This window comes from Oryzias latipes, chromosome 17 (assembly GCF_002234675.1).
Source record: "Oryzias latipes chromosome 17, ASM223467v1".
Lineage (NCBI taxonomy): Eukaryota > Metazoa > Chordata > Actinopteri > Beloniformes > Adrianichthyidae > Oryzias > Oryzias latipes.
This window is the reverse complement of record NC_019875.2, coordinates 5,314,488-5,338,233: the sequence shown is the minus strand read 5'-3', so window position 1 is coordinate 5,338,233 and position 23,746 is coordinate 5,314,488. Positions and strand designations below refer to the sequence as shown.

Below are 23,746 nucleotides of genomic sequence, written 5' to 3'. Positions count from 1 at the left end.
TCAGGTCCAGAAGTCAGAGTGGCACAAACAATACTTTGCACTGAATGAGGCTCAGTGCAGTGCTTAAGCATCCTGTGGTTGACTGAGTGAATGACAGCATCCAGGAAGTATGGCTAGAACTCTGGAGATGGTGACCAGAGGGGGAGGCAGAGTTCTGACTTCTGACAGAAGTATTTCTGAGATGATGTCATCTGAACTGGAAGTCAGATACCTGTACATTTCTAACAGGAGCTGGATAAGAGAGCAGTCCCTGTCAGAGGTCCACTCTTGTTCATCCTGACCTTTGATGTTCATCACTTTAGCATCCTGAATCATCGGACATACGTTAATATTCATTCCAGGCTTTAAGTTAGGTTCTTCTTACTTCGGTTCTATTACCAACTCCTGCAGGACTTTCATCAAAACTCAAGTTTGTCTTCAAATCAATGAACCATGAGTCTGAGTGAGATTCATACTCTATTTTACTTCTCTTTCAATAAAGAATCAAGAGTTTTTCTACATAGCAAGAAGAAAAAAAACACACAGGATGAGAACTCATCGTTAGAACAGACACAAACTGTGATTCTACAGGGGCTCATCAAAGCGTGGTGTCATTCAGTGTCAAACAGCATGCTATACAAATGCAGTACAATCAAATGTCAGGCAGTAAGCTATAGTTGAGGGGTTTGAACCAACACTCGCCTGCAATGACCACACCTGGCACCAGCTTCACCTGCATTGCTGAGGCCTTCCATCCAGCGTCTTCAGCAGCAGGATGAAGTGAAACCACAACCTGTCATCAGGCCAAGGTGCCGTTCCCAAACTGAAACTCCCCAGCCAGGAAAAGCCTGGCTCTGAGATCCTGTTGTGGTCTCACCTGGGTGCTCAGTTTTCAGGCCAAAAGCTTTAGAAATGCAGGGAATGTGTGTGTGCTGAGCCGCTTGGAGAACATGACGGTGGTTCCAGCAGGAACGGCTCTTATATGGAGTCTAAATGTGTTACAGCAGGCTTAGATGATGACTCAGCAATCTCTTCCTGTTTGTTCAGCTCCATGTCAGCATAAAAGACACTTCAACAGAAAATGAAGACATTCTCAAAGAGACTTGACAAAAGCGTGTGGTTTCACCTGAAAGGAATGAGGCAGACATGACGGAACTCATGGCCAACATGTCAGAGTGGTTTGGATGATCTGATGGCCAGAAGTCCAGGAGGAGATCCAGATTTGGGTAGATAGGAGGCATCATTCACCCTCAATCAGTGGTCAAGCTTAGACGATTGCAGATGTGGGCTGTTTTGGACTAAACCTTGTTTTTTTTAATCAACAAAACTATAAATTTGCTTTAGTGAGATTCCTGACAGACCCAAATGTTTCTAGAATCACAAAATCAGATCCAAGTAGAGGGTTGGTTATGCAGCAACATCTAAAGATTCTTCTTCACTGTGGATTCATTTTTCTGCAGTTAAAACACATCTGCTTCATGACAGCATCCATGCATTTGTTCCCAGAGACCATGTCAGAGGTGGTTGCCAAGGCGACGGTCATATTTTGTTTTTAGAGCAGAAACAGCGAGAATAACAAACAATAATGCTACAGAACCCACAGTCAGTCCAGATGCTGAACCTAAAGGTGGACTTCTGTATTCCCGATCAGCTGAAACATGAACAGAGGAAGAGTTTCAGATCACACTTTTTACCCTTCCAGATGCTAGCTTCGCTGCCTGTTCTCATGATAGAGCTCCTAGAAAGACAGGAAGCACGCGCTCTGACGGATGGTGTCCTGTTGAGCGGTTCATCGTTTCATGGATGTGTCGGTGTGTCTTCATGTCATCAGCTGGGTCCACGCTTTCAGCTGCAAACTAACTAGACTCCCTCTTCCTGAGAATGGTGCGATGGAGTAACACATCTCACATCCACATGATGCAAAGTCATGGCGGCACGTTTCAAAAAAGTCAGGCATCTTTCAGGCTATAAGCTAGACGTACTGTCAGAAATGTGAACTAAGGCTAAAGATGTGCTATAAAAATCTAACGTATGCACACTGCTACAGTTCAATAATGGTTCACTGGAAGTAATGCATCCGTAATTCATACCATCATTGTTATCAGTGCTTCGTTTTCTAAGGATCACTCGCATATTTTACAAAGGAGAAAGGTATTGAAGTATCAAAATAAATACATGAAATAAACTTTTTGAAGATTGTTTGGAATAAATAAATAAATGCATAAATAAATGAAATCAAAGCTAGGGCGTGAGCTGCAGAGCGCTCACTGGACTAAGGCCTGTGAAGTATGGCACTGTGCTGTGAAGGCCGTCAGTGTCAGCATCAACCTGAAGCAGAGTTCCCGTAAACCCGCCCACGCCGCCGCACAGCCAGACCAGGCAGCGCTGCGCCTTGTGCTTCGACACCGTGAACACACCGGCGTCCTCAAAGTCTGAAAAGAAACTGTCCTCCAGCTTCTGCAGGCGCTCCCTCCTCAACCCCCCCACCTGCAGACCCGACCTCGCTGTTCCCGTCAGATGAACCACTCCCTCTTGCTCTCATCGATGGTTTCGGTGAAGGCCGGGTCGTTGACGATGATGGCCGCGTCGGCGCAATCTGCCGACTCGGCTCCCTTGGCCTCATTGGTGTGGTACGAGCCTTTGTGACGGAACGTGTGACGGACCACGAACACCAGGATGCACAGAACGCTGAAGATCACCACAGAGATGATGCCTGCAACCAAAAGCACAGTCCTGCTGTTATACCGTTGCTGCAGTGACGGCGGTCAGTCTCTGCAGACACGGCAGTCTGTGACACGGCAGGTTAACCAGGATTACCTCCAATGATGGCCGAGTTTCGATCCACGCCATCAGCACGCGTCTTTTCCTCTTTGAAGGGGAACACAGATCCGGCTGGGAACAAAGCAGACATGATGCTCGGTTCAGTTTGTGTACCTGTCCTTATACGTGTAAGAGGACCCACAACAATAACGCATGAAACATGCCAGTGAACCTATTTGTTAATATGAACGTTCCATTGAAATTTGAAAATGTGTGTGTGTGTGTGCCGTTTGTCTGTGTACCAGTTTCAGAGTGCCAGGGGTCGTGGGCGGAGCTCATTGGTGGAATAGTTAAGGGTGAGGCTCCACAGTTAGATGGGACCAGTATTCCGTGAGTGCTGACGGGCGCCGTCATGCCTGAGCGCAGGGCAGCTTTGAGCGGCGCCACGCTGTTGAACTGGACTCTGGACAGGCAGCCCACAAAGCCCGGCGTGTTGTAACGCTCGATGAGGACGGGGTCGATCTGTCCTGTTTCTGCAAGACAAAAACAAAGATTTAAACTTGGTCACACTTTGCGCTGCGCTTCTTATCCAGCCTCTGATTTCTCAATAAAGCGTAAAGAAAGAAAGCTGCAAAGTCCAAGCAGACCAGGGAGAACTTGTGTTCACTGCGATCACATTGTGAGGTCAGAACTAGCTGCCTTCAGGTAACATTGATGCAAAAAAAAAGAGTGTTAAATCAGATAAATGTAACAGAAACACAAATGTGAGGATACAGGAAAGCTGCACACGTGCATATCAGAGACATGAACATCACTGGCGTGCACATTACACGCGTGGATACAGAGTTTGAACTTGCCAGGAGTCTGCATTTATCAGTTTCTCCATGTGTTTGCAGAGTTCATTCATGGGGGGATTCACTCTCCCGTGTTTGCAAAAGACTGGACTTTCACACATTTCCTGAACAGCATCACCAAACATCGACACATCCTCACCAAAGACTTTTCCCAGGAAAATGCTTTTGACCAAGTTGAAGCGGACATCAGACGTCTCAGGCAGCGTGTAGGTGGACAGCGGGTAGTGGTCGAGCTGGAGGAGAAGACGGACAGAGATGAGAAGAGGTTTAACTCAACGCCTCCATCAACCCACGCCATATGTGGAGGAGCCACAAGCTGACACACGGAGCCGTTGGTGGGATTTAAATGTAATAAATAAGAAGAAACATTATCAAAACTCATAGAAACAATAGAAACCAACGTGATAAAAAGGAGGAACGACGGAGAAACTAAAACTACAGATTTGTTTATAGACAAAGAAAAAATAACTCTAACAGTATGATTTGTTCTGACCAGAACTTAAAGCCGATGTTCTCATGGGGAAAGCAGAAACCAACGACAAAAATCATTCGATTGTCAAACACAAGATATAGTTTAAGATATAGTTTAAATTAAACGGTGACCAGGTGAATCCCGTTTACTAATATATTCGTCGATAATCCTAGCATATTTACAGTGCAGTTTGGGGAAATACAAAACAAATTTACAGTCTTTGGTATTGTTCAGGGTGTGGCTTATGGGACAATTATGAATGCACGGGTTTATTGAAACTATAGAAAGTGGTTAAACTTAAAACAGCTTTCTTAAAACGGGGTCACGATTTAAGAAATCAGCTGAACTTTAAAAAGCCCTGTATTCGTACTACAAAAAAGAAAATGTGGTGTGGATTTGTGGAACGGATTGGATCCCGAGGGTTTGAAACAAAGCAAACGTTTACCTGTATTTAAAAAAACATAAAAGATGTCGCTGATGGAACGTCACCAGGCTGGAAATTATCAATAGGAACAAATGAGCAAATGTTCCTGTTGCAAAAGTGTAATACTGAAGGTAAACCAAAGGTTTTGAGGCGGAAAAACTGTAAGTTGTTGTAAAACGGACATACAGGATTTTTCTTCCACCCACTCCTTTTTGAGCTCAATGTTTTGTCTAGTTTTAACTCTTGTGTTTACTTTCATATTGTGTTTGAAAAAAAAGAAAAGAAAGAAATGGTACCTCCAAAAGGTACCATGTGACCTTTTGGAGGTACCATGGTACCAGTCCAGTGACAGGCGGGTGGGAGGAAGGCAGCAGCGCCATGACTGACTGATAGGAGTGTCGCCAAGGTCCCCAAAATAACTAATATCAGACTGCCACCCTCCAAGCGCCCCCCTGTGCAGGTACTCACAGGGACGTGGTAATAGTATTATTGTGAAAGTAAGCAGTTGTATTTTGTGTGCTGTTACTATTTCTTGTACGCTGAGAATGTGTGAGCTATGCGTGATTGAGCAAGCGTGCAGCTTTTAGAAGGAACCCAGCCGCTGGCCGGCGGCACCTGATGTGGACGGGTGCCGTCCGGAGACATTTGCACATCGTCCAATCAGTGCTGCGATCCGGCTGCCATCACCCCCAGCTGTCGCCCGATTTCATACAGACATCATGCCTCGTATGACTGACGGCCGCCTGACTGCCACCGTCTATGTTTACGACCGCGCAACGTTTTTTTCAAAATGCACTCATTTTAAACTGAAAGTCCTGACCGGGTCTTTTGATTTTCATGTAACACTTGTGTTATCTGGGGTCATCTGGACATCTGGACCCCACAAGATAACACAAGGAGGCACGTTAACGTTGGGAGTGGGGTCATCCGGACCCCACAAGACAGCACAAGGATTACACAGCGTTTAGGATGAACTCTCCAACACTCACCTGCAGTCGAATCTCCCTGAAGCTGCGAGTGATGTTGACGGAGTGCGGCTGACCGTTGGCCATGTTACGCCGATCAATGTCGATGGTGAACGGCTCCATTAGCCCCCCAAGACTGTAGCGGATCTGAAGAGTGCCTACAATCCCAGAAACACACCAACATTAGTCCCCTCAGCCTTCCTAATAAACAGAAGACGCATGCTCATGAGCCCACCGTTCTGTCTGAGCACCACAGCCAGAGAGTCCTGGGTCCGGGAACTGATGTAGACCAGGATGCTGGGGGCGCTGTGAGTGCTGAAGCTGAAAACCAGCTCCTCTCGGGTGAGGTTAACTTCACCAGAAAGACCCCAACCTGGGGAGCCTTTCATCTCGTCCGGCACAGGGGCCCCCATGTCGGGCAGAAAGTCATAACGCACCAGAGTTCCGGTCTCAAAGTAACCCCCCACATCTGCCACACACAAAGACAGCAAAAGCATGGAGGCCAAATTAAGAAGAGGCGTGTAGCAAGTGAGCCGTGGTAAGTCCGTGTTGCGGCGGTACCGTCTGTGCAGAATGGCCCGTCATATGCAGTGAGAGAGCAGTCGCAGGAGTATCCATTGTACTGCTCCACGCACTTCCCTCCATTCCTGCAGTGCATCTCGTATCTGCTGCAGTGGCCCTGACAGCCTGGACTGAGCCCCGGAGTCTCAGCCGCCCGCCTCTCCAGGTCAAAGATCACGCCGTTAATCTTGAGAGCTCGCATGCACCCCAGGAAACTCCGCTGACCGCTCGACGCCCCTAATACACGAACACGGGGGGAAACGTGAGCTCATCACACATAATCTTACACTTTTCTTCTGCACCTCCACTCTCTCCATTCCCCCTCATTGATACTGATGCTCACTATTTGGGACTAATAAGATCACACTCTTCATCCAGTTTAACCAATTTCAGTGTTATGCCTCTTCATCTTCCATCCTGCTTTGAGCAAATCCTCCTCCTGTCCCGAGAGGTTCTCTTTTGTGTCCACAAGAGTCTTGGACCGGCTGTGTCAACAAGCTCCAAGCTCTTCGGTAGGGTTTCTATGGAGGTTTTTCTGTTCCATCAGATTCTTAATTTTTTAAACCTTTGACTTTCAATCAGCAGCATTTTATGCCCCACAATATTATTTTCTATATTTAATATTTTGCGAGTCAACATTTTGATGGCCCAGAAATTCAATGTAAAGAAATTCAATGGGATAGAAGCCGCTTTCTAGACCATCTTGGAACACATTGATATCCAGCCAATGAAGCAGAAAGAAAATTCAAAGGTTTAGAAAATTCAGAATCTGATGGAAACACAAAAACTTCCATATGTTTCCGTCAGAACAGTAAGAGTCTCTGTGTCCCCCCCTCTGGCAAAGCTTATACAGTAAAGCGACCATCCCAAACTCCAAATCAATGTTTTTACAATCTGCTGCAAGCAGAGCAGACTTTCCCGTCATCCCTGACATCCACATTAGCCCTGATCACTGACTCTCAGTCCCAGAGTGAGGCTGATGGCTCAAAGCCCCTCAGAGGTCTGTACTCTCACCTAAACAACACAGACGGTCAGAGCCAGGAGTTCTGTGCTGCTGCAGGAACCAAAAGTGACTCATTTTTTCCCCATTTCCTCCTCCTGCGTCTGTGATGCTTTTATCATAGACAGAGGCAGAAGCACCACAGCAGTGACAGAACGATCTGACTTCACCTATCAGGTTCTGAGCAGTTATAAGGAGGCCTGAAGTGTTGTTTCCCCCAACATACTGTAGTGGATAAGTAGTAGTTCACATCCATGACTGTGGCTCATGCATGCTCACGTGCAAGTGAGAAACGTTTCTTACCCAGGAACAGGTCTGTGTAGAGCTCCAGCTTCGCGTGAGCCTGTGTTCGGGCGGCTCTGACCTCTCTGTGCTGTCCGTCCAGCAGCAGGACGGCCTCCTTGATGTTCTTCTCCACCTGCACGCGGTGCCACTTGTCATCGTTGAGCGGGCGAGGTGAGTGCACGCTGAGCTGCACCAAGTCTCCGCCCACCTCCAGAGTCAGCAGGACCACTGAGCCTCCTGGAGGACGAGAGCAGCAGCGTTACGTCTGCTCTGACCGATCAGGTGCTGGGAGGAACCCAGTGTTCACAGCATTTCTAACCACACGAGACGTTCAATTTCTTCCACGATGGGATTTTTCATTTGTTGAAAGCCGTGTCACACAGCCACTGCGCATGTCGCACGGTTGAAAATTAGTCAGACATGAATCTACGTGGAAAAATGAGAAAAGTTGTGGTCTTAACGTGAAATGTTCACAGATGTATCAAGAATACATCTGTGAGAATACATCAAGAATTGTGGGCGGCAGTGGCTCAGGCGGTTGAGCAGGTTGTCCAATGATCGAAGGGGTCGACGGTTCGATCCCCGCTCCCACCAGCCAAAATGTCGTTGTGTCCTTGGGCAAGACACTTCACCCTCTTTGCCTCCAGTGTGGCTCCACTGGTGTGTGCATGTGTATGAATGCCCCGGTGATGGTCAGAGCGTAGGCGCGAACTGGCAGCCACGCCTCTGTCAGTCTGCCCCAGGGCAGCTGTGGCTACAACCGTAGCTACCATCACCAAGTATGAATGAGGAGTGAATGAATAATGAACACAATGTAAGCGCTTTGAGTGACTTGAAAAGCGCAGATAAATCCAATCCATTATTATTATTAAGAATAAACCACCTTAATACCACAGAAGTACAAATAAACCACGCAAAGAACATGAACCGTGCATGATTATTGTGCTGCTTAAAGACAAATTATTAGTGGTTCGTGCGTCAATTATGTCATTTTAACGTGAAATGTGTAACGTATAGGCGATATACAAGTTAAATGGTGGTTCATGCATGAAAAAAATCTGTTAAATAACGTGAAAGGATCGTGGAAAGACACAAATTTGTGTACGATTTACATATTATTTGCAAATACACTATGTAAAATATGTGTAAACTGCTTAATTCTCCAACGACCCAAAATTATGAATCACTCAAAACTGAATTCATGTAAAGACCTGCTGGCCAAAACCCTCGATGGACATCTGAGCAAGAAACACTTATGAATGCCGTAGATCACGCATGAATCACAAAAGACTGAATGTCATACGTGGAAAATGTACAAAATGTAATTAGAGGCTGTCTGACGCGGCCTTTAGATACAGACCAGCACATCTCCCTCCTTTGTTGTCGTTTAAATCTAGAGGATTTCACCAAATCCAAATCTCACCTTGTTAATGTTGAAATGGTGTTTCAATGACAGACTGCAGTCGTCTCTGCTGATGCTTCCCTTATTTCTACTGACTTCCATGCGTGTGCCCGGGGAGAGCAACCAGCTTTTATCCTCCCTGTTCCGGATGTTGATGATCGTCCTCCAAAAATCCCCCAAGCCTGCGTCCCTCCCCATGTTTGTGTTCGTTCTGATCCAGACTGGCAGATCTGATAGAAATGACTCCATGTTCTTTAGGATTTTATCAGAATGCCCCCTGAGACGACTTTTGTTGTAATATTGGGATATATTATTATATTGTTTCAAATCCACAACTCTTAAAATCTATCCGTTTGAATCCGATACATTTCCATGATCTAAACGTCACTTTTTGACCTTTATTATGGAATAAAATGCGCTATTTTAGTAGGTTTGTTTTCAGAGGTGCATCTCACTTTAAAGAATTATCTGCCGTCTAAAACACACACAACAGTCGACCTCTGATTTGGATGTGAAGCCGGCTGCTGCTCCCCACGCTCTCTAGAAAGACTCCGTGAGGGGAAGACGTCTTAAAGTAGAAGGAGATGTCAGTGCTGGTTTCTCCTGGAAAGGACTGGAAGTGGACCGAGGATGCTGGGCTGATGAAGGACGCGGCGTTCCAGTAGCTCCCTGCAAACAGCAAGAAGCCATGACTGAAACAGCGAAGCTGGTCAATAGAGACAGAGCTCATTTGGTGTGAAAGGTCGCCGTGTGACACGCTCTGAGGCAGAGAAAACACTCACGGTCTCCACGGCATTTCAAAGGTCCAACTGTCAGTTTAGCCTCAGATCCAGATTTGCTCGTATCCCCGACTACAACCTGACTCACGGGAAGGTGGTCTTTGTAGAGCAGCAGGCCTGCATCCTCCTTCCTGTTTCCACACACAGGGAGACAGATCAGAGGCATGCCACACATTACGGAAGTATGAAGCCGTACACAACCGGAACACAACAACAACAAAACCACTGGAGTCTAGTCAGTTCACCAGATAATCGCTAGTGACAGTTACTAACTCTAACCCTGTGGTCATGTGACCTGTGGATGTGGTTCAGTTGACACCTGGTATGGTTTTGAGTCTGACAAGTCAAACAGCCGCAGAGTTTTAAACGTAAAAAAACAAAAATGGTTTTAAATGCTCTTCCAGTTATTACAACATAAGATCTAAGAACAAAGAGGGAACTAGCTCTTTGACTCAGACTGTGGGAATGTTTACTGCTGTTGTAACGTAGAACGTGGAATGTTTTTGGTGGTTGTCTGGTAAACGGCTCTGCTGCACTTAAATTTCATTTTTAAACATCCCCCAAAAGAGAGGGAAGGCACTGCCTCTGGGTTCTGATTGACCGGGTTTCGTGGGACGGCATCTGAATAGACGTGAAGCTGTTCTTGCAGCCCTGCACTCACCAGGCCCGCAGCTCGGCGTCACAGTTGCAGAAGCGACCAGGATCCGTGCAGTTGTTCTCAATACCGCAGGCACACTTCTGTATCCCAGGTCCTGAACCGCCCCAGTAGAAGTGCTTCTCATTGGCTCGTCCAACCCACCAGGTGAAGGGAACGCCGTCTAAAAGTCAACCTGTGATCAGTCTGCTGTTGTCTTGACAGGATAACCACAATGTCGTTTAAATAGGACTGGCTCCTGATGTGTCTTCTCTTCACACGTCTGCCCCTTAAACAGCTTTACCCTCATCTGCTACTTCAGAGGAGGAAAAGAAGCTGCAATGCTGTTGTGACCCACACGTGACCTTTAACCTCATTAGTGAATTAACTGATATCCTTTTTACCATTTCAGAAGTGGGGCATCACAGTGGTGTAGTGCAGTGGTCCCCAACCACCTGGCCGCGGACCGGTATCGGTTCGCGGGACACTTGGCACCGGGCCGCGGACCGGTACCGGGACGCACAGAAAGAAAAAATAATTTCGATTTTATTGTGTTTATTTTTTCGAAAAAACGTTTTATTTTGAAAAGTGACCGGATTCTCTCTGTTACATCCGTCACACTTACCATAGCAACCAGAGTGTGTTGCGGTAGAAACGATGTTGCTCATGTGATGTTCTGTTGTTGGTGTGACGTTAAAAGGACACCGCAAATAAAGTTACAATTGATTACACTGTGGATTTACGTTCATTATTATTATTGTTATTATTATTACTAAAGAGAAAATTCCACAACCGGTCCACGGTAAACGTGTCTTGCGTTGCACCTCAACCCCACCCCCCCACCGGTCCGCGGTAAACGTGTCTTGCGTTGTACCGGTCCGCGGTGACAAAAAGGTTGGGGACCACTGGTGTAGTGGATTGCACTCCCACCTCACAGTGGGAAGGTCTCAGTTCAAATCCAAGCTAAGTTCTTTCAGTGTGGAGTTTGCATGTTCTCCTCGTTCATGCGTGGATTTTCTCCGGCGTCCCCCCACAGTCCAAAAACATGCTTCATGTCTTTATCGGTGATTCTGAATTGTTCCTTTAACAGACTGGTGACCTGTTCAGGGTATACCACATCTTCACCCTAGCAACAGCTGGGATAGGCCCCAGCAACCCAAGGGATTGGGCGGGTTGAGAAGTGGATGGTCTCAGAGGCTGGGGTGAACATTGTGGTGAAGATGCTTCAGCAGCTTATAGACACACCCTCAGTGACCTAAGGTCACTCACATTTACACCCTTCGTCTCTCCAGAGCTACTTTTCAGACATTTCTGCTCAGCTCTTCAGTCAGAGGGAAGACATTGACCATAACTGTTTTCATTAGATCTTTGGCCAGTCTGGCCGTGCATTATTCCAAACCAACAGCCTTACATGAAGAAGAAGAATTCACCTGGACTGTTGAGCAGACGGGACATCCGGCAGGCGTAAGCTACAAACTGCTCACAGCTTTCTGCTCGACTGGTAACCGACCACAACTGGACAGAGGAGAAAAGAGGGAAAAGCAGCTGAAGACTTTTCAACATGACAGCATGTGATTCCAGCACAACTGTTTGACTCGAGGTGATAAAACTGGACTTGGTTATGATAATATGGCTGTTCTTTGAGGAACCCACCGGGATTTAAGAAAGTCATTTCAGTCAGACAACTCATGCAGTAAAGAAGATTTATTCCGTATTATTTAAGTTTTGCAGAAGAATTATTCCATATTTCTTTTAGTTTGGCATAAAAGTCCGTTCAGAAACATAAAACAAACATCTCCATAGAAAACTTTGGGTAATAAATTATCCCTAACGGAGCTCACAGGTGGAAACCGGGGAGGAGGGTGGGGCTACGAATGCAGAGCTCGCTGAAATGGATGAACAGGAATTTGACCGCACCTGGACTTAAGTAGGACGCTGAACAGGGGAGTTGATTAGACTGAAACGCCCACAGGGAGGAGTAACCAGGTAAACGCACTGCTAGAGTTGTCTGCCTGAAATACTCCCAAGGTCATTCAAGTTTTATACATATCTGTGGCAGCGACTGGAAACAAAGGAGCACGTCTGACTTGTTGAGTTGCTAACCTGCTCATCTGTGGCGTTGTACGTAATCTGCAGAACCGCTTTGCCGTACTGGTCATGACTGGAGACGGGCGTCTGAGGGGACAGGTTGTTCCTCAATGTGGTCCAAACCGTTTCCTCTGGAAGGTTAAAGGAAACAGACGGTTGTTTGTGGCGTCTCTGGAGGAGCTTCACTCTCACCATGCAGATGGTTTGCGGACTCTTCTCACAGCCAAAAATCCAGTGATCACATGACACTACAGGCAGCTCCTCATAATAAGAGGCAAAACATCTTTTTTCAGAACACATCGTTGTCCAGGTGAGGTACAGCTTTACCTGCAAAATATAGCTTTATATATTAATATTAATTAATATTAATTTTTGACATGTAAACGGAAGAAAATTTAAATTTTAGTCAAATGGTGAATAAGCGACTCTGATCTGACTGATGATGTCAGTGCCTCACCAGCCGTGAACCTCACCGCACGGCACTGATACAGAGAGGCAGAAAGTGTTTGAGTCAAAGGATGAGTTTGGTCTGTAATGTTCATCGCAAAAACACTTCAACTGTGAGTCAGGAGTTAAAACACGAGGTTAGGTTTGACATAACTAGTCAAATCAGATTTATTACACTTTTTGAGACGAAAAACGGAGGAAAGTCACTTTCAACATCTGACCTGTCATGTCACAGTGGACCCTGAAGGGGGCGATAGGTCCACTTCCATCTGGATCGATCCAGTAGGTTCCTGAACTCTGACCCTGGAGCTCGTACTCCTCGCAGGACTGCTGGTACAGAGCTACACAGAAGATGAAACGCCAGAAGAGTGTAATCTTCTGTTATACTGAATCTACCTAACAGTTCATTAATGTGGCTTTAAAAAAACATTCATTTTATAAGAAAAATGTGGGTTTAAGGCAGGGCTCCTCAAAAAAAAAAAACGGCCAGCTGGACATGAAGTGAAGAGTTGAGCAGGAAAGGTGCTTACAGGAATGGCAGGTGGCTCCGGTGTAGCCGGTCCCACTGCAGTTGCAGCTAAATGTGTCCCACGTCTGGGAACACTCGCCCCCGTGCTCGCAGTGGTTGGGAACACACCTGTCATCACACACACGCGCACGCTGAAGTGCATGAGCTCAGCAGGAATGGAGCTTCCTCCGTGTCTGGTGGATACCTGTCGATGATGGCACACATGTCCAGGGTGACGTTTTCAAAGGTTCCAATGAGACCCTGCTCCACGGCCCTGAGGTCCACCAGATGGTCATCGATGTGGATCATCTGCATGCAGCCCTGGAAGGAACGCTGGAGCGATCGACTGCTGGCAGCAAGGAAGGAGCCTGAGGACGAGAAGAAGAGGTCAGTACAGACCAATGAACTGGTTCAGGAAAGAGGCCTGGCGGTCGTCCACCTGACGGGCAAAAGTTTTACAGCTTCCAAGTCTAGAAGGAGTTTGGAGTCCTGAAGCATGCGGTAGCAGGCGGATGGATGGATGGATGGATGGATGGATGGATGGATGGATGAGAACTGAAAGGTGATGGATGCCCAGAAAGAAAAGAACAGAAAAAAATAATAATGAATGTTGGGTTATACCATTCACTGATAGAACAGAGAAATGTCCCCCAACTCCTAAAACACCTAGACCTCTAGGTCTGGTTTGGTTCTGACTCACCACCCCCAAAGAAGTAGATTCCTCCCGTTTGGACCTGGATGGGGATTGCTGTCCTGACTGTGGACGCCTCGTCTCCATCTACTGTCAGCATGGCGTGGTTTTCCAGGGCATTTAAATGGACACTATGCCACTGGCCATCATTCAGACTGGAACCTGTGTTGAGGAAACGGCCACCAGAGGAGCTGAGCTGAAGGCCATGACCCACAGTGGAACAACGGAGTCTAGACTGACCTGACGAGATCTCAATGCGCGTGTTCTTCTTCTGGGTCACATTCATGTAGACTGTGACTTTGCCCTCCACCAGGCCCAGCTCCACCCATCCGTCAGCCAGCTCTGTAAACATCAAGAGCCCGCTGGGGTTCCACGTCCGAAAAGACAGACTCACCGACAGAGTGTCCCCGTTACTCTGACCCGGCAGCTGCAGGAAGGAGGTGGAGTTGAAGAAGACGGGCGAGGAGCTGGACTCAACGCAGGAGAAGGTCAGGTTCCGCTGCAGCGCAGGAAACACAAGCAGAGCAGGAACAGCGTCATGAACCGGACAGCAGCAGTTCCGTCTGCTTCACCTTACTTCACCTTAGTTCAAAATCATGTAATGAATCAAATGTGGCCAAAGCGTGTCTTTGCTTTTTTAATCAATGCATTTCATTATTTCTGTAAAGAGTTGGATACATTTTTTTCTTGTTTTGTTAACAATTAATGCTTGAAATAAACAAATAAATCAAATAAAATCAGGTTCAGGCTGAGGAAACCTTTGTTAGCTTGTAAGTTATTCTGTCAGGAAGATATACAATCTGGCTGTTGCACTAACCTGCTGTCACTTCCTGGAAGATAGAAATCTGTCTACAACAGATAAAATATGTGATGAGTTCATTAATGTATGTTGTTTTGTTTGAAACCTTTTACTAGAGTAAGATGGAACATTGTTGTCAACATTAAAGTCTGTCCATCCATCCATCCATCCATCCATCCATCCATACAGTAATTTATTCATTTATCCATCGACCAGACCACGATAAAATGGTTGAGCCTCTTAAACACAGATGTGTGAAAAATTCTTTTTTTCATCTTTCTGGCACTTTTGCAAAGCCCCCCCCCTACACATTTTTGTATGACAACAAGCAGCCATGCATCCTCAAGACAACTTAAGTGTGTGACAAAAGAGCGGAGCCAACAAGAGCTGCACCCGACAGGAAATGGATGTGACTCAGAGCAGATAAAGGAAGGTCACAGAGGTCAACAGGCACAAACATGTAAACACAAATCACTGCAGAGGAGTCTTGTCTTACAAAGCTGCTGGTGTCGACCTTCTTCCTGCGCACCATGCTGGTGATGTTCTCTCCGTTGTACGTGATTCCCTCCATGCAGCCCAGAAAGTTCTCCTTCCCTCCTGAACTTAGCTTTGCAGATGCAGGAAGTCCTCCAAAGCTCAACTGTGAACGCAGCAGAGACAAAGCTGGGTGCCGCCGTTCCAATGAGACCGCTTCACGTTGAGCGGGAAAAGGATGAACTGAGAGTCCACACACAAAACCTCAAGGTGACATTACCAAAAACAGGCCAGATATGTTTCATCAGTAATGAGCGGGATTCAAATGCGGATTTATGGGTTTTTCTTTTTTGTTTTCTGAATTTCACTAGTGAGGTTGTGCGGGCAGATTTTTTAAATATTTGTTCCCGTCTAAGCAAAGAGAACTGGATTTTGTCATTCCTTCCTATCAAACCTCTACAACAGTTGTGGTTCCATTTAGACAAGGTTCAACGGACTTTACCTCATAGTCAAGGTCCAGATGGTCAAACTCGCCATTTGTCCGGAAATGCTTGGTGTGGTGATCCAAAGTGAAGTTGATGTTCCTGCGGTAACGCTCTATGACCACAGAGTGCCAGTGGTCGTCGTCCAGTAAGCTCCCGCTGGCTACGGTGGTGTGGCCCTGGATGGAGCCGTACTCACTGCTGCCTGGACAGGAGAACACAAACACAGCTGTCAATGTCAGTGGGGGCAGCTGAGCCTTCAGACCTACAGACAGGATCTGAAACCACCTAAGTTGATGCTGAGCAGCAGTCTGGCCCTGCTGAGCTCCAGAGAAATGTAGTCCCCCTGCTGACCCTCCCCATGGAGCAGCACACCGTCTCTGACCGTGGTCCTGAACTTCAGAGTGATGACATCTTTCACGATCTTCATCTTCTTACTCCTGAAGCGATAAGAGATGATGCCGGTCCCATCAAAACTGATTACATCGGCCCCTGGAAAACAAAGACGATGAAAAAGGATATTCAATCTGTTATCCTTCAAAAACAGAGGTGAGGTCAAAAGGTGGAGCGGGCTTCATGTCAGAAACCTAAAATGTGCTTTTAATCAAGATTTTCTCAGCTGACATTGTCTTGTTTTCTAAGAGGAACCTTGTAACCCACACACAGATCACCATGCAATGGTTTGGTTCAGATAAACAATGCGAAGCTGAGCTGTTGTTGGCTGGGCTTCCTATGTCTGAAATGATCCCAGTAACCTGCAGAAAGCAGAACGTTCCTCTTCTGTTCTACTTACAGTACGAGCAGCCGTAGAGCTCCAGTCGAACGCCAATGCGGCCATCTTTGTTCCACTCCAGTGGGATGAAGCGGATGTAGCGTGTCAGGATGGCATGTTGGAGTTCCTGGCGAACCACGTCCTCACTGTTCCTGTTCCCCTCAAATGTCTGAAAGATGGCAGGAACATCGGGCCTCTCAGGAAACACAGGCTTCAATGGAACAAACCACGGTCAGCATTAAAAGACCCCTATTGCAGCGGTATGTGTGGGTCCGCTCCTTGGAGCTGTATGTCCACGGTCTTTGGTACAAAACAGTAACCCTCCAGAACTGGGATGAAAACGATGATAATGTTGCTTTTTTATCAGAATAAGACAGGTGTTCCATGAAGTGGCAGCTTGTTCAACGGCGCTGATCAATTCCTTAATTTTTTTTCAATCGTTTTTCTTGTTTTTTTGCAGATTTTTTTCATTTACAGGTTTATTTTTAGGAACATCTTTAAACCCTTTTTAGAATGCCTTGTTTTGCTCATTTTGAGAAGTTTGGGTGCTGTTTAGGGTGTGTGTGAGTTGTTGCTATAGCAACATATGCTCTGTGTGGGCCAACACAGGAAGGAACTAATGGCTATTTTCAGTCCAGTGACGTGCAGGACCTGCAATGCCAGAAGAGCTAAAGATAAAGTGTTCAGATGGAGCAGCAGATGTTGTGGAGAATCTGCAGTGGCTCCACATTTGTGGCATCATGACATGTTCAGGTGACACACACCTCACTGGCAATTCTGGTCCCAGCAAACATTCAGAGACAAAATCCCCTCAATGCTGCAGTAAGAAAAGCAGATGTTCATGTCTGTTGGGACACTTTGATCGTTTTTCCTGTAAAGTTTCACAGTCCTCATGAAAAACGGACAGTTTCTCAGTGATGGAGAATCAGGGTCTCACCCAAATGTTGCCATCCTGTAAGTACGGCCTCCAGTTCCTCTGTGCGTCGCTGTACAGCAGCCGGTACTTGCTGGTCCAGTCAGAGCTGCTGTAGCGGCCCTGCGTTGCTATGGCAACGACCTGTTTCCTGGACCCCAGGTCAACCTGCAACCACTGGTACCGGTCTGTGTCCAAGGGTGACCAACCTCCAGCACCTGAAGGGAGGGTGTTGTGGAAGTGGGCGGGGTTAAAAAATGGCAGGCAGAGAAAAACACAAAGATGCTCATGTCAGCTGATCAGAAATTATGGAATTCCTGCGCTTTGCAGTCCTTGTTGGGACAGTTCACCTCCTCTTCAATATCTCAAATGTCGGTGACACCCTGCTAACAGGTGCATTTTTAGAGGAACAATGCTAAATATGCTCAACCTGCTGAGTCTCACATCTGCTTCCCGTCAACCTTCAGTGAGACTCTCACGCTATGTTCACACCTGGCATGTTCTGTGCATTCAAGAACACGCTACACGCTGTTTGATGCACATGCTTCTAGCCCGTGGTGTTCACACCGGACAAGCGAGGAGGGGCTTCTTCTTCGTTTTTTTTCTATTGCTTACTAGTGCATGTCTGCAGTTGAAAGAAGTTTGGTGTGACATCACAAATTGCTGCAAATCTAGTGAATCTAGCTCCAGGCCTTTTCCTTCACAGCTCTGTTCTTATATGAGGCTGGAGGCAGGATGGCTCAGCTGACTGCCTATAGCTGACTGCCATACATCCAGTATGCGTCCTTGGGCAAGACCCTTTGTGTTAACTATGTAGCCACAAGTCCCGGTCTCCCTGAGCCGATCCCCAGCTCAGGTAAGGTCAGGTCAGGAAGGACATCCGATGTGTAAATGTCTGCCAAACCACCTGTGTGAGTCAGTGGAAGCTGATTCGCTGTGACGACCACTGAAGGGATATGCCGAAAGGTGAACAACAAGCTCTACTCTTATGTGAAAGACTTGGTGTCAATCATTACTTATGAAGTTCTCCTCCATTATCATGTTTGGTACATTACCACATCTGAGTCCCTGATTGGTCAAATTTGGCTGTTTGGTGTTTCAGCAGTCAAAAGTTCAGCTGGTTGAACTTTTGGAGTTAATTTTTAGGAATATCTTTAAACCTTCTTTAGAAGCCCTTGTTCCGGTCATTTTGAAAAGTTTTGCTGCTGTTTAGCGTGTCTACCTAAACGAGCGTCTACGTAGATTTTTCATTGAAAGTGGCCGCTTGAACACAAGATGCCAACGCCGGTGTGAATGTGGCTCCAAAGCAAAACCAATGAAAGCAGTGAGCAGCCAGAGGTTATCAAGTCCTACTTGGACTGCATGTCAAAGTCAGTCAAGCCCAGTGAGACAGATAAATACACTGATAGCAGCAGACTTAAAGATCCAGATGTCAGACGGTTTTCGTCAGATGCTATTGGAGCTGAGTGCTGAACAGAATGCAGTCTGGCTCCAAACAGGAGAAGGAAGCCAAGAACTTTCCAAAAAACTGGAGTTCCTGATGAAGACGATACGTTTCAAGTTTGAGATGAATGTATCAACTACTGAAGGCCGACGGTGAGACATCTAATGACTTTGTCTGAAGAGACCTGCAGCTACCAGAGTCTATGAAAAAATGGTGCAGGAAAGGTTGAAAGACCAAGGTGGGGACGCACTGCAAAAAAACTAAATTTAGAAAAGAGATTGCTCTTCCTCGTTTTCGTCGATCCCAGGACAGAAAGCTCAAAAGCAGCAAATGTGGAACAATGGGTGACCCGTTTAAAGGCTCAAAATGTTCCTGCTGCCACAAACCCAATCACCGCAGGGCTGCAAGCGCTGTTTGTGACCTGAACATTCAAAAAACTAGTCAATTAAATGTGATGAAGGCTGAGAAGGACAGGAGCTCTCCCTCCATCTCACTTCCTTCCTCAGAAGATCAGAAAGCGTAAACAGCAGCAGACGCTGCTCAGAGTGTTACGACGAAGGCTTACCCTGCTTCCTGTTCAACTTGGCATAACCGGCTCCGTATCCGCGACCATAGACGGATGAGCTGCTGAAGGAGCTGTACGGCAGGGGGGTGGCCAAGCTGTCCTCACACCTCCCTGTAACACAACAGAAACACACTCAACTCATCCAAGAACATTCCCCGAACATCAAGAGCAGAAGCTGGTCCAACTGACGGGAGCCATTTCTATGTTAATAAGCAAAAACCATGTTTTTTGAGCGTCATAAGGGGATGTGGGGGAAATACAAACCAGAGAAACTGGCACTGACAGAAAGACTAGAGGTAGAAGTGGAGAAAGGGTCTTTGGGAGGGTGGACCGGACCAGGAATGAGTCCTCAGAAGGCAGCACGGGGGGAGTGGTTTAGAGGAAAATAAGAGTCAAGACTTTGATGGTTTAGTTATGTGAAGAGAAGGAATGCAGAGTGGAAAATGAGAAAATGCTGGGGAGGGGCTCCCAAACAGACCTACAGGAAAGCCACAGAGGAGGTTCATGGATGCAGAAAAAAAACCACAAAGAGGAAGAAGATGAAAAATCCCATCTGGAGACTGATGGTCCACTGTGGTGATCTCTGCAGAGAAGGATGTAGACTCTCATTCATCCAGGTTGATGCCATCATAGTAGTAGGTTTAGGGGTTGTCATCTGGACTTAGTTTTTTAAAGTTAGAAGACGTTTCACCTCTTATCCAAAAGGCTTTGTCAATTCTGAATTGACAAACAACAGAGAAAGGTTAGGAGAAGATCTCCATTCGTTTGTTTTCACTGATGTTTCTAGTCACCAATTCAAATGATTGATGGGATTATAAGGACTCTGTTCCAAACACGTGCACACATGCTTTTAGAGGTTTTCCCTCTGCAAAGACCCCAGCATTATGGGATGTTTCTGAACATCGACCATTCCTGCAGCAGCTTGAAACCAGATCAACTTTTCTTTCTACCAGGGACTTTACTTTCAAGACCACATCAATGAGAACATAAAAAAAAGTTCAAAACGTCTCTGCATTTGTTCCTCAGACACCAGCGGAACCACGTGAGTTCTGCTGGTGCTGTCAGAACCACAGGCGGGTTCCTGCGGGCCCCGGGATGGTTGAACGGCTCCTGCAGGCTGCAGCACCGCAGAAACAGCAGTGCAGTCATCGCTCAGACTGTGATGAAGACTGTGCTCTTATGAAGAGTTAGCTGCGAGGAAAATTAATCACCAAAGTAGCTTCTGATTGCCTCTCACGTGCACGCGCACGAGTCACCGTGACAAAGGTTCACACCTGCTCTGCTGTGTTGCGCCTGCGCATCAGTCCGCTCATGGGCTTGTGTTTTTGTTGTTGAGCTGCTCTTCCCCGCTCCTCTTCCTCGGAGCTAATGAAGGCCCTCCGGCCTCTTCCTGCTTCATTCTTAAGCGCTCGGCGGCTCCGGCCACGAACACCAAATTAACCGGACAGCCGGCGTGTGTGTGTGCGCGCGCGCAGAGACGACGGACTTACGGGATGCTGAGGATGCGGCGGACGAGGCGAGCACGAGGCTCCACGCGAGCTGCAGCCACATCTTCACACAAACGGCCGCGGCTCCGGGTCCAAACTGTGATGAAGCCCCGCCCAACGGCGCACCTTTTGTCCTCCTTTATCAACCGCGCGCGCGTGCGCACAGTTCCGTTATGAGTCTGCGAGCGGGGAGACGTGTGCTGCGGACCCACGGACCCGGACAAATTTCCTGATCGATATCCCCCCCCCCAAGAAAACACGAACGTTGGTACGGTCCGTCATCACAATGGGGGCGGGGGTCACCTCCGAGAGGGAGGAGCAGCTAACAATGAGAGGCGCGCGCACCCCACGCACGAGGCGCGCTCCAGAGTGGATGCTGCGGGATGAGGAGAACATTCGTGGCTCCTCATCAGCTGCTGCTCTGACGCAGATGATGGAGAAGGCTGAGATCAGAGCAGCGTCTGATTCTGAGGGATCCGGCTGCAGGGTGTGGGGGGGCCACAGGGGAACAGGCGCGGCCCCAACTGTTCAGAAAACAACGGTTCCTTGATTTTTTGGAATCACCACAGACTTAGGATGATGGTGATAATAAAAGCCCTTCACACATCCCTCGGATTTCACACACATAGAGGCTTCAGACACAAACAGTTTTACAAGAAGATTTAAAACTGTTTTCTCATAATTTCACTGCTGTTCTGCTGTTCTTCAGCAGAATTTCCTCTCCGGAAGCCGCATTTCAGCTAACAGGCCAGACTGTAGGTTTAATTCAGGTCAACATCCGATGTCTTCTGACTGTGATCAGTTTTAGGGTGCATTCAGACTGGGAATATTATTTGGTCCTTAATTTGGTCCGGATCGAGCCCTGAACCTTGTGTTTGCTCTGTATTCAGACTGCCTTCAAGCGACCAGAGCAACTAGAGGCAGAAATTATAGAAGTCCTCCGCTTAGCAGTCCTTGTCCTTGAAACTGTATATTTCACAGATCAGTTTTGAACGTCTGGATCAACGTCAGGTTCAACACTTTTGACTTTGGTTCATTCATCTGATCATTTTTCAATAATTTGAGTCTCATTGTTACTCCACTACTCTGTTTACATCCCATAATGCCCATTTTGGTCCAGCTGTTCCGCTCCGAGCACGGAGCCTATTCAGACTGATGAAACTGGAGCGAAGCGGACCTCGGTCCGATTGGAAACGAACTGAGACCACCTGGAAAGACGGGTCAGACAGGGGTTCCTGTTCCCGGACCAGGATCCGCTTTGGTGTATTCAGCCTGGAAATTTGTTCTGGATTATCGGGGGAAGCAAACTCTGGTTCTTTGTAAGCAAACCAAATGTGTCCAGTCTGAATACGGCCTAAAACATGAGTTCAGAAAGGCAAAGGGCAAGAGGACACTTCCCAGAAAGTCTGCAGTGATGAGCAAACAATGACCATCACTGTCAGGATCGTTTCATTTCATGTCAACCATTGTAAGACTCTGCATGGTGATTTTCAAAAGCAACTTTACACATATATGCCAGATATCCTGCACAAAGTATATAAGGATATGGACTGCTGTTGTCCTGAACGGCACAGTTCCAAACACAGTTCCAGACATTCTTCTCCCAATAATTTCATGCTGAACTTCTTCAATTACAGTTTAATATTTGGCTAACTGCTTTAATTATCCTAAATAAATATCTAAAACTGTGCCTGACTGCTGTTAACTAAGGAAATATGGTGCATAATTCCTCTGCAACAACCCTTATGTGAACAGAGTAGAACAACTTGTCTGCAAACTCCAAACAGCAAATTCTTATGGGGTTCCATTTATGCCAAATATCTTTGTGTTGAAATTTACAACAGTCTGAGTCATTGAATTGAAGTTTGTTTAATTTAAACTACTAGATTCTAGTTCTTACGAAATGACTGTGTAATTTGTGAGCTTTTAGAATACTCACAAAAAACAGCAAACTTTCCCCTCTATGTTCCATTTTTGAGATATACACTTCCTGGTAACTTTATTAGGCACACCTCTCCAACTGCTCGTTAATACAAATTTCTGATCAGCCAATCACATGATAGCAACTTAATGCATGTAGACGTGGTCCAGACAATCTGCTGCAGTTCAAACCAGCATCAGAATGAGGACGAAAGGTGACTGAAGTGACTTTGAACGTAGCGTGGTTGTTGGTGCCAGACTGGTCTGAGGATTTCAGAAATGCTGATCTGTTGGGATTTTCCCCCGAAACCATCTCTACGGTTTACTGAGAATGGTCAGAAAAAGAGGAAATATCCAGTGAGAGGCAATGTGGGCGGAAATGCCTTGTTGATGCCAGAGGTCAGAGCAGAATGGCCAGACTGGTTCCTGTTATGTTCTGCATGTGTTTTTGTTGGTGTTACACCTTTTCTATCTGTGCTGACAGACTGTGGCTCCTCCCAGCTGATCCTCACTCTCACATGATCTCTGCAGAGGAGTGCACAGCTGTTTGCTCTTAGCTGATTTAGTTAGCTCCTTATTTATGTTGACTTCTTTTTGTATTCAATGTTGATCAATTTTTAATGCTCACCGTGTGTTTGTCAGTTTAGATAGATAGATAGATAGATAGATAGATAGATAGATAGATAGATAGATAGATAGATAGATAGACAACTTTATTTATCCATTTGGGAGGTTCCCACATGGAAATTGACATCTCCATCGCATACAGCACTATTAGAAATAATCAGAAAAATAAAAACAGTAGAGACAGTTTACATTTCTGCAAAACAGCATTTAAGAAAGTCAATCAAGGCCCTTTCCTTTCTGTCCCACTCCCCCCTCCTAAGTGGTGGTTGAAGAGTTTGATGGCCCGGGGGACAAAGGAGTTCCTCAGTCTATTAGTCCTGCACCTTGGGAGGAGCAGCCTCTTGCTGAAGGTGCTTCTCTGGCTACTGATGGTCGTGTGCAGAGGGTGGGTGGCATTGTCCAGGATACCCGTTA

General features: G+C 46.6%; 1 protein-coding gene across 1 annotated transcript; it reads right to left on the bottom strand.

The window, feature by feature from the left end:
- Window positions 1-443: 443 nt before the first annotated feature.
- On the bottom strand, window positions 444-22,066 carry LOC101156356 (contactin-associated protein-like 2). Its single transcript, XM_011486097.3, has 25 exons — window positions 20,789-22,066; window positions 19,299-19,409; window positions 17,314-17,507; window positions 16,398-16,545; window positions 15,893-16,096; window positions 15,625-15,809; window positions 15,145-15,288; window positions 14,090-14,348; window positions 13,859-14,011; window positions 13,364-13,526; window positions 13,181-13,287; window positions 12,872-12,991; window positions 12,219-12,334; window positions 11,546-11,630; window positions 10,143-10,299; window positions 9,485-9,612; window positions 9,201-9,371; window positions 7,319-7,537; window positions 6,016-6,252; window positions 5,690-5,923; window positions 5,479-5,612; window positions 3,733-3,826; window positions 3,042-3,272; window positions 2,797-2,871; window positions 444-2,692 (listed from the first exon to the last, which is right to left on the bottom strand). Exons 1-25 carry the CDS (start codon window positions 20,847-20,849, stop codon window positions 2,493-2,495), a joined length of 3,930 nt encoding a protein of 1,309 aa, XP_011484399.1. The 5' UTR covers window positions 20,850-22,066; the 3' UTR covers window positions 444-2,492.
- Between the last annotated feature and the right edge of the window lie 1,680 nt (window positions 22,067-23,746).